The 11,347-nt window shown below is 35.8% G+C and overlaps 1 protein-coding gene across 1 annotated transcript; it reads right to left on the bottom strand.

The window, feature by feature from the left end:
• Nucleotides 1–366: 366 nt before the first annotated feature.
• LOC141833358 (transmembrane and coiled-coil domain-containing protein STS1-like) lies at nucleotides 367–8,216 on the bottom strand. The gene is made up of 8 exons (XM_074720777.1): nucleotides 8,147–8,216; nucleotides 7,934–8,069; nucleotides 7,520–7,579; nucleotides 7,359–7,441; nucleotides 7,201–7,277; nucleotides 814–884; nucleotides 690–747; nucleotides 367–601 (listed from the first exon to the last, which is right to left on the bottom strand). Exons 2-8 carry the CDS (start codon nucleotides 8,059–8,061, stop codon nucleotides 452–454), a joined length of 627 nt encoding a protein of 208 aa, XP_074576878.1. The 5' UTR covers nucleotides 8,062–8,069; nucleotides 8,147–8,216; the 3' UTR covers nucleotides 367–451.
• Between the last annotated feature and the right edge of the window lie 3,131 nt (nucleotides 8,217–11,347).

Below are 11,347 nucleotides of genomic sequence, written 5' to 3'. Positions count from 1 at the left end.
GCAAATAACATAAAAGGCTTTTAAAGGACTAATTAGCTCATAAAGGCAATTTTCCATAATTATGAGCCCTTTGATTGGATGTAGCATGCTTGGAGGCTTGGGATGAGATTGGTAAAAAAAAAAGGTAAATCCTAACCTCCATCTCATAGCCACTACCCGTCAAAGTTAGTGCCTACTTTGGTACATGTCAATCATCTCCCTCTTCAATGTCCATCCTTCCCTTTTCTATGCTAACATCTTCACCGCTACACAATTGGATGATTTTTCCACAAGATAATTTTTTTGTTATTTGATGATGTTTAAATTCAATAATGCTTCATCTGATATACAATTTAGCAAAATGAGTCACAAAATTTTATTGAAATATATGGTATATTAAATTTATTCAATTCAACAAAATGTAACAATGTACAGTCTGTACAATTTTGGATCACACTGGATTCATACAAGTCTAACTGGATTGATTTCTGATATCCTGGTAAGTATCCAAGGGGATAGGACTGAAAACCGGATAGTAAGTATCAAGTTCAAGTTGCTCCAGAATGTGTCGGGTCGTCCAAAGATATGATGAGTGCCCGTCAATGTAATCAGTAGCATCAATCTAAACAAAATATAAACACATTTAATTTTTGTCACAAGACATGAGAAAGTGAAGAGAATTTATTAAATAAAGAGCGCGAGCCAATTACATTTTCAATCCCAGGAGAATCAATGGGTTGTATTCCAGCCAAACCTTGGGTCAACAAACTGAAACGAAGCATATGAGCAGGTGCCACATTATAAGTTCTTTTGGACACAAATAATTACATATACCTTGCACGAAAAGCCACTCCAAGTATCCAGTCATTTGTGGAATAAACATTTATAAATCTCCCAGCAACCATCTGAAACAGTGTAGGCGACTGTAAAATGCAGAATGGCAGGCCATAACCATGCTAAATTTAACAATTTGTATGATATCATCGATTTGAAGTTACCAAAACAACACCTAAAACTAGATGCGTGAGTTCTAAAAGAATTTATTGATTTCAGGCTACCGAAATGACCAGATTTTATAGATTTCATGCTAGTGCAAAATGGCACATCATAGAATTCCACCAAAACTGAGGGTGTCCTCCTTCACCCGCTCGGATTCCTCCTCTCCTACCTCTAGGACTGTGGTTGAGGTAGGTCCTTGATAATTGGATTTGCGACAGAATAATTTAGAGTTATATTGCAGTGTTTTGATTCTTTTTTGTATCCTAAATTAGGTTTCTAGTATATTTCATTAGCTTGAATTTATTTGAGGTCTTTATCTTAATTCTTATTGATTTGAGATAATTGATGGTTATTAATTTGTTGTATTTGGTTTTGCAAGAAATTAGGATGAAGATAATAAATTGTGGAGAATTCAATCGAGCCCAATTTCACCTGGAGAAGCCCAATTACAAAGATTTGAAATCATGCCTAGAAAATCAATTCAAAAAGCCTAAGAAAAAGCCCAATTTGGAAAAAATCGAACCGGTTCAGCGGTTTAGTTAGTTCAAGGGGTTTAAAAGCTGATCCGGTTCACTTGCATGCAGAAGGGGGGAAGGGGGGCTCGGCCAGCGCAATAGGTTTTTTCCCAAATCATGATTTTCTTCCTCCTTCCTCGCGATCTCCATCGTGAGCTTCCCCGATCTTCTCGATCTTAGACATCAGAGTAGCGGCGGTATCAACGACGATCGATGATGACAGTGCAGGAGATCTCGCCGAAGTGGTTCAACTCTGGCGACAGCTTCTTTACCCCCTCCGGTCACGTAGCGTCCGCCGAGAGTGATCCAGCTCCGACGAGTGGTGGCCGGTAGTTTCTCGTCAAATAGGGACTCAGCCGATAGTGGTCCAGCTCCGGTGAGCTCCCTTTCTCGCATCCACCAGAGCTCAACAGCAGTTGTCCTCACCGACGTGGTTCGCAAACGCGAGGGACACCTATTCAGCTCCAACTGCCCTTCAACCACTAGAGAATGCAATGTAAGGATTTTCATTTTCTGTTTCTGATCTTCCCATGGTTGCGGCAAGGGATTAGGGAAGAAGACAGCGTTTGACTCTTGTCTTCTCTGATCAACTCCCGCCGGAGTGGTCCAGCTCCGACGAGATTCTCCATTCCCATTGGCGTGAATCAATTGAAGGGCTTACCAATGTCTCTATTATGTGTTCAAACCGGGTAGATCCGTAACCCTAGATTTTGAATTTTGCATTGAAGACAAGCTTCTTGTTTCTGATCGAATTATTGATTCAAAACCCCCTGTTTGATTCGTTGTCTTATTCTTGTGTTGAGGATAGTTGAACCTGTTCTTGATTTAAGATTAGTTAGAATTGATCATATATTGTTCGTTTGAGCTTTTATAAATGAAGTTGTTCTTGTTTTTACATTTGTGACAATGAAATGGATTGTTTGTTGTTTTGAAGCTATAAGACATAGTATTGAATTAGGGTTGCTTAAGCTTTGTTGTTTGATGTTGTTGGTAATGGAAATGCTTATTGGTTGATGTTGTGGTGATTGAACAAGTTATTCTTGTTTAAAATGTTGTTGAATGGAACATATGTATTTGTTTATAATGTTGAATTGAGCACCTCTTGTATTGTATTTTGAATAATTATTGGTAATTAAACCGGTTCATGTTAATTGGTTTGAAAATGAATTTAAGTTGCGTTGTTTGAAGTTGTTTGATAATGGAACATGTTTGTTGCTTGTTTTGAAGTTAATAGAAATGGAATTGAATTATAGTACTTGAATGTGGATTTGGTTTAAGTGAATTGGATGTTAGATAACTTCGATTAAGTTGCAAATGGTTAGTTGCATAAATTGTAAATTTGTGAAAATGTGAATTTTAATGTAATTGTGTCAAATGTTTGGATTTAATTGTAATTGTGTTAATTGAGGGTGAGATTGTAAATTTAATTATTGTTTGTATGAATCTGTAATTAGGATGTAAGATATGTATTGATTTGTGAATTATGTAGAGTTGTTCATTAATTAATTTTATATAGTTGAATACTTAGATGTTAAATTCATTAGTGAATTGTAATATTGAATTGTTAATAAAGTGATATTGTGAATAATTAGGATGAGTTTGTTCAGTAATGTTAATAATAAAAACTCCTTGGCATGTTATCTAATACAACTCTCTATCATTGATTCCACGAGAAAGACGACTCGAACCTCTACTATACTATCTGAGTGAAAATTAGGGGTTGTGGTTAATTTATAAATTATAATTTTGAATGAAGTGCGTGATAAATAAAATAAAAAATAAATAAAAACAAAACACACTAACCATCAGTTCTCCAGTGTATTCACTACTTGTATCTTGAGAATTGAAGCACGTCAGTCGGGGACCAATGTTGTCAGTGTGACCGCTCCGACAGTCAAGTCAACAACGGGCCAAAAGGGAAGGCTCACGGGCATGCGCGAGAGAACGTATGAGCACAAAGAAGAATAATCCTCACGTGTGAGAAGAAAATCATACATTCACTTACCTTCGCGGAACCTTATATAGTTGCAAAGATGAAAGGCCCACATAAGTTGTCACACAACCCCTAGGCAGGTTGTGTGGACGACCACATGAGCAAGGCATCACCTGTTGGCTAGCTGCACGAGCGAGACGTTGCATTAAGGGCGACAACCGTACTCTTGACGCTGTCTGGACATTAGCCCGATGTCGCTTTCGAGGTAGGCAGTCTCGTTGGGGTAGTTTTTTATCAGGGATTGTCAGAGGTCGAGGTCAGAGAGAAAGTATGGATGCCCAGAATGAGTAGCCTGAATTCTGATCCTACCTCAACCGGAGAGAGGAGCTCAATCCCTTCGTCGAGGGGATGATAATAAAAGGCCAAAGATACTAATAGAATGCCAAGAATATCAAATATCCAATCCTATCCTGATCGAGGAGAGAAACTCGACCCCTTAATTTGAGGAAAATAGTAGTACGGATGCCCATAATACCCGAATTTTAATCCTCTCTCGACCAGGGAGAGAAGCTCGATCCCTTTGTCGAGAGGATAATAATAAGAAGGCCAAGAATACCAATAGAATGTTAAGAATATCAGACGTCCAATTCTACCCCGACCGAGGAAAAGAACTCGATCCCTCGATCGTGAAGCTAATAATAAGAATGACAAGAATGTCAGAATATCCATTTCATTGTGACCGACAAGAGGAGCTCGATCCCGCGGCTAAGAATAATAACAAGGAGACCTAGAATACCAAAATATCCATTTAATTCGGACCGGTGAGAGGAACTCAATCTCTGCCAAGAACAATAAAGTTTTTTGATAGGTCAAATCCCACCCCGATCGGAGAGAAGAGTGATCCCTTGATTATGAGGATTGTACCAAAATAGGGATTCAAATCTCACATTGATCCGGTTCGAGAAGCCAAGTAACTCAAAGAGATAAGTGCAGTTTGAGTTGATCCAATCAAATAAGTAGTTATAGGTTTATAATAGAGGTGGAGTAGTCTAACTTCAACCTTTGAGAAAACTAGCTATTGCATCCAAGGAGAACGGATTTAAAGGAGTAAATAAAAAGTTAGGAGCTATAAACTAAAGAAGGTTGAGGTGTGAGGGTTTATTGCAACTATGTAACTTTAAAGATATTTTTCCTTAAATTGTGAAAAATATAACTAGAATTCCAAAGGACATTGTTGAGCAACAAATACACCTAGCAACATGTAACTTGCCCACCAAAAAGCAATGAATAGGGAAGTGACTAGATTGCTCGATTTGAATTTTAACAAGAAATAAAATTCTCAAGAACGACAGACGTGGATGATAAAGAAGCTTAACAAGAAATGTGTACGATCAAATAGCTCAACTAGAGCAAGGGTGAATAGATGGCTAAAAAATTTCAAGTTTAAACACAACTCAAATAGAAAGATTAGTTCAAAGAGTCTACACATGTCAATTTATATATCGTGATAGCCAAAGAAAATGAAATGCATAAGGAAATGTGAAAGGAATAAAAGAAACAATGTTAACATATAACATGCTTTAGAGAAATCATTCCTATTTCACAACCTATAATAGGGTATGCAACCCTATAATCAAAATCCACTAGATCATCCAGTTTAAACGAGACAAAGGAGTAAACATCAACAAATTGAGGATGCCATCTCACAGAGATTAAACTTTGACTCAAATGGATAGGATTTCCTCATGACTAAAACCTTGACCCAGACCAATTAGATTTTCAAAAGCTTATAAGGTTGACCCCAAAAACTAAGAATCTCTCAACGAAAAATAATCTTGCACTCTCCTCAAGGGAAATAGTTAAAACCAAGGAGAGAAAAACCACTCTCCCCAATTAAAACCAAGGAGAGAAACGAGATTACCGAAGAGTTTGATATTATTAGGATTAGTAGGTTAAGTGGTTGAATGGTTAGAGGGGGTGAATAGTACTTGATCTATAACTAATACTTGTGCTCTTGGTAATAGTTTAGCAAGGTTAACCAAAACAATTAATGAAGCTAAAATGGATACAACAAGAAAATAAACGCTAACACTTGGACATGACATGGTTCAATCCTCATTCCTACTCCCTACTCTATGACCTATAACTCCTTAGTGGCTCACTACTGAAAGCCCACTAACCTTTCTCCTTTACAAGCTTCTTCCTGAGTAGAGAAACCTCTTATAATCTTTTTTACAAGATGAGTATAAATGGAAGCTAAAAGAAAAAGATTAAGACTTAATCGTTGAAGGTCCTCCTTTTATAGCCTTTAACCATCTTCAACTCCACTTAGTGTTGTGGCCAAGTGGGTTAGGTGAAATGAACAAGCTAGGGGATGGATAACAATATAGATCAAAAGAATGAAGCATATGAAGGACAACAAATATATTTCTTGGCACATTTTAGTATTATGGAGACTACTTGTCAATTAATCACACAACTTCCACAAACCATAAATACAAATGAGAATGGAACTTCATATTCTTATTCTACTCCTATATTATTTTATTGCATCAACTAAACTAAGCTAAATATATTCTTGTTCCATTTTGATTAATCTATTGCATTTCCTAGGAATAATTATCTCATTTCCTAAGAATAATTATTTTCATTTCTATCAATTCTAAAATATGGTGTTATTATTCAAAATCTAATAGCAAGTAGTTTGTTTGTGTAAACCACTATTTTATCAAGTACTATGAAAGAAATCCTCAAGTGATTTTCTCATTGTCATAATTTCTTATTATTCCCATCATAAATTTTGAGGGAGCTTCTTTGTAGGATAGAGACCAAGGGAATACATGTAAGTCCTCAGCCAAACTAAGATTGTTTTGTGTTATTCCAACTGTGCTGATAGTATGGTGTTGGTGGCTCCAATGAGGAGAAAAAAGAAGAGGATGAAGAGGAGCTCACATAAAGACTAGAGGTGAGAAGCCTTGACATTAGCCACTGTTCCAAATAAAGCTTCAATCGCCCTCTTGTGAAGAAGCAAGAAGGCTTCAATGTTGTCTAGTAGCATGGATGAATAAGGGTTAAGGAGATCATGAAGCCAGCGAAATTCGAGTCTCACCCTTGCTAGGCTGAGGAGAATAGTTGTGTGGAGGATGGATTGCATGACCAAGGAGATTCTGAGGAGATCTGTAGGATGGAGAATGGAATGCCACGTGAAGCTCTCAAGGAGATTGGTTGAGTGGAGGATGGATCACGAGGTCAAGGAGACCACAGTGTCAGTGTTGAAGTTGACATCGTTCAACATCTCAATGCGAACAGAATGAAAAATCTTAGTTGTGCCAACTAACACTGTTCAAGGTCTTAATCCATGGCTATTGGTACTTTAAAAGGTGATTGTGATGTTTAAAATGACAAAGCTACAATTGTATCCAAAGTAGGGAGATATTGGATTTGTGAATTTATTAAATTCTTTCAGTTCTAATGCGCCCATTGGTATAATCAACGAATTTCACATCGCCACCATATACCACAAGAACAAGTTTGTCTTTTGTATGAAAAGCACACATCTAACATTCCATCAATTAATCATAGGCATGTATGACATACCATGATGCATATGCAATCCTTAGCTATAATTACTTGAAGATTTTATATATATCAATCCATGTATGGTTTATTCCTAGCAATATAATGCACAAGAAAACACCAAATGAGAAGAAAATTCTTCATACAACAATAAGGAATCAAATATATATATATATATACACATATTGATGGTCATACCTTTCTTGCAATATCCCATTGCTCACCTTTGACTGATACAGGTGCGCCAAGAAGGACAACTCTTTCTATAATTCCCTCTGATCAGTTATAAGTAGATCAGATTGAATGAGTTAATAAAAAAAGGATAGGAAAACAAGAAAACAGAAGTATCATTGCACCATTATCTTCGTATGTGGCCAGTGTCTGCAAGCACTTGTATACAACGCGAGCTCCTAATGAAAAGCCAACAAGTGTGACTGGCCTGGGCAATCAAGTGGACAAAAGAATTATCTGAGATCAGTTAACTGGAGGAAACTCTCTGGTTAAGTTATAATCTTGCCTATTTCCCTGCAATCCTTTTAACAACACTTCAGCTAGAAGCTTTCCTGCTTTATCCGACCTAAAAATAAGCAATAGACGATAAATCATTTCTCATGAGTAGTTTCTTACAAATTACAATAATGAAAATTTACTGATGAGATTGATAAAAAGTATTTAACCTGTCTATAATTCTGGTATGATTAAGTTCAAACTCGGATACTATATGCAACAGGAAAATAGATTTGTTCCTCTCTTGCATACAAAATTTATGTATCACCACAAAATAATCTTTTCACAGTGAAACAAATTTCTATGCAAATCAAAATACAGTTCTAACTTGAGTGTTTCCTTGTATATCAGTTCAGGTAGCTTATCTCAGCATAAAACATCCAATTATCTACTAGTTAATGTAACTGATATTTTCTACATGTACCTATCAATAGCAATTGACCACTTGCTATCAATAAAATCTGTAGCTGCAATTAAGGTAGCTGGCCATGCTAGTGCAATTAAAAGAGAGCTTAGCACAGTCATCATTGCACCTTGTTTCATCAACCCCATCGCTATCCCTGCATCAGCAATGGTAAATTTTAAGAAAGAAGACTTATGCAATAAAAGCTAAAGTTGCTGAATTCTGAAGACTCACTTGATGTAAGCCAATCCTGGATTGCAGTGCTCAGGGCAATTATGTTCCTGGATTCCCACTTAAGAACATATCTGTCATTTTAATAAAATTCAATTAAAAACAGAAGACTGTGGAAAGCATATTTTCTAGCATAGTAAATCTGAGATCATGCTTCCAGAACAAAAAACCAAGACAACATTAGAAATTCATATACACTATTGCAGATAATAATCTAAGGCTTTCTGTTGGAGTGTTGTATGACTAGCAAAAGGAAACATCTGAATATTTTCTTGAACTTTCTCACTTCAAAAGTTACTGTCTCTGATAAATGGTCGCACCAAGTCAAATCAGATGAACACAAACAAGAATGACTAACAATTATCAAAGAGGTTCCACTAACCTAAAATGACAGTGCTCAATATGTGAAATTTAGTACACGAGGCATCTGAAAATGTTCAGAAACTACAGCTCTTCTCAGCATATATTGAACGATGAAGTCAAACAGTAGTATCAAAATTCCTTAGATTTTGTCCATCCAATCTTGTAAAAAAGAGGACACTGACATATTTCCTTTATAGTGCATTTGATTTGTTGTATAACAAGGACACTGTAAGAATCGTGATGTGATTGTTCCTATCTGACTTGACCAAACTGACTCAAAAATTGGCAGTTTGCCTACAAAATATGATGTTAAGTGTGTTACCAAGCCCACAGTTGCACAACATAGGCTTTCCAATTCTTTGAATAGTTGTATCAAGGTAAACTTATTCTTGTGTTTAATCTAGTATTTCGGACCATGAAATTAGTTCTTTATCTTACTGAATTAGAAATATGGTTGAAGAGAATGCAAATCTAGTTCAAACTTCAAACACTAATAGAATAAACTTTCAAACCTCATAAATAAATGAATTATTCATATTTTATAGCATAAAAGTTGTTAAAATTTTCATGCTAAATTAATTGTAGGATCGAGATGAACGCCAAAAATGGGTTTGAATTTAAGTATTTTAAAAACTTATTAGATATGCATGAGAATATAATTTTGGATTTCCAAGATCAAGCTTAAAGTTGAAGGAGAGTATTGCTGCAACGGTAAAGTTGTTGCCGTGTGACCTCGTATACAAGGTAAGGCTGTGTACAATAGACCCTTCCCTGGGACCCGCATTGGCAAAAACATCGTGCACCGGGCTGCTCTTTTTTTTTAAGATCAAGCTTAATTTTGAAATTAATCAAGATTTTAAAAATAATGAGCTAAGGTTAAAAGCAATAAAGGAAATGACACAGTAATTTAACATGATTTGGTAACCCCAAATTCCTATTCCACGACCTATGATTCATTAAGTGCATCACTCATCAAAATCTCACTATACTTTCTCCTTTCTAAAAATCTTTTGGTGACGAAGAAACCTTTACAAAATTTGCCTTGATAAAAATATTTAATCGCTAAATGCAGCAAAAGTTATCTTAATCCTAGTTGACTAATTTTACCATTCTAGTCGACCAACTCATTTGGTGGATCACATTCCAGATTCTGGTCAACTAGATCAGCTGCCACATACATCGCTTTATCTAGTTTAGCTGCTAACTGTATCATCTATACATTTTGATCAACTAATCTAGATAGACTTCATTGATAAAGTTTTATCTACTTGCTTTGTCAGTTGCTGATTGGACACTTAGTCAACCATTACTGTTCATGTAGCGGACCAACTTGGATAAACTTCGAGCTATGATCCTTATCACTAACTATGTCTAAGCCGTATCATATGAGCATGTGGTCGACAAGTACTTTTCATGTGGTCGACTAAGTCTGTGGAGCTTCTATCCTGTAACTAATCTTTGCTTACTTTGACTTCTGATCGACTACCTGTCACCATCTAATCGACCAAATCATAATTACATAGTTTCTTCTAGAGAAATTAATAGACTTTCACTGTGGTCCACTAAGTTCTGTAATCTATATTGACCAATATTCTATTTTTTTCCTAAATATTAATAGTCAAATATAGAATATTTGAAGTACATAAAATAATAGTGAGTAATAATTAAATAGTGATAATATTGATTCATTAGATCATGGCTTAAGAAGTCAAATCAAGTGGAGCAACTATTCACAACTCAGTTGATTCTGATCAACTAGCTGTTCGACTTTGACTTTAAAACTCCTATTAATTTCTTGGTAAGTTAATCACTAATGTTGTAAGAGACTACCCTCATCCCAAGATTACAAGATGCTCTCTCACAACCTTCTTTGTCAAAAGGTCCCCTGTATGCAATCGTCCTCGACCTATTAGGACTTCTTACATGTTTGATATCTGATCTTTCTTAACCTACCAAAGCTTCCTACTTGTTTGGTATCTAGTCTTCCCTGACCTACCCAGGACATTTTATTCTTGCCAAATGTCCAATCTACCTAACCCATTTGGATTTCACCTAGTTTGCCAAAAGTTCAGTCACCTCAACTCATTTTGCTCTTTTTCCATACTTGAGACCTATGTTAGATTACATAATAGCAAACTTTAAACCCTTTATCATACATCAAAACACTAGTTTGATCAAAACAAATATCCATTTAAAAAAAATACTTGACTCCTTTTTGAAAGAAAAAAATCTAACTTTATACATTAAGCACACCCACTTTGGCACACATCAAAAATGACCTTAAGGTTTACTCCCTCTTTGCCACATATCAAAAATGAACTAAGGAAGGGAGCGGCTTAGGGTGATGTTTTAAAAATACAAATTTAAAAAATCAATTTTAACATTTTTAAAAATTTAAAACTAATATAAATTAATCTATCTAAATATGGAAATATGAGTGAAAAGATAAAATAAGCAAATATTTAAGCATTAATAAAATAAATGTACAAATAATTGGAAAATTTTGATAAGTATGCAGATAATAATAATCAAGCTCTTATGCCATGATCACATCAAATCACACATCTCCTATTGTTGGTGTTGAAATGATTTAAACCCTTCTCAGACCTCGTAAAAAGTTGAGATTTCCCACCTAACATGCCAAACTTCTACCGTCTCCTCTAACTATGTTAGTCTCTCTTCCATAGTGGGTGGTCATGAAAATGCTAGAAGTGGTGCCTAGGGAACTGATTAAAAATCATTGTTATTGAGAGTTCTCTAGAGCAATGTATCGATCAAGCATCCAAATCATCATATGCTCTCCCTTGATCATGTCGACCGAGGTGATTTGATGGAGCCCAA

Source organism: Curcuma longa, chromosome 8 (assembly GCF_044706935.1).
Source record: "Curcuma longa cultivar G26 ecotype Majalengka, Jawa Barat chromosome 8, ITB_CL_G26_1.1, whole genome shotgun sequence".
Taxonomy (NCBI): domain Eukaryota; kingdom Viridiplantae; phylum Streptophyta; class Magnoliopsida; order Zingiberales; family Zingiberaceae; genus Curcuma; species Curcuma longa.
This window is presented reverse-complemented; position numbering and strand designations above follow the sequence as displayed.

Bases quoted from the DNA above. Each gene is read 5' to 3' on its own strand.
- LOC141833358 (XM_074720777.1), bottom strand. From the start codon at position 8,061: ATGGGGTTGATGAAACAAGGTGCAATGATGACTGTGCTAAGCTCTCTT. The intron at 7,442-7,519 runs GCAAGATTATAA...TTGATTGCCCAG, and splicing joins AAAGGATTGCAGGGAAATAG to GCCAGTCACACTTGTTGGCT. The intron at 748-813 runs GTATATGTAATT...GCTTCGTTTCAG, and splicing joins GGAGTGGCTTTTCGTGCAAG to TTTGTTGACCCAAGGTTTGG.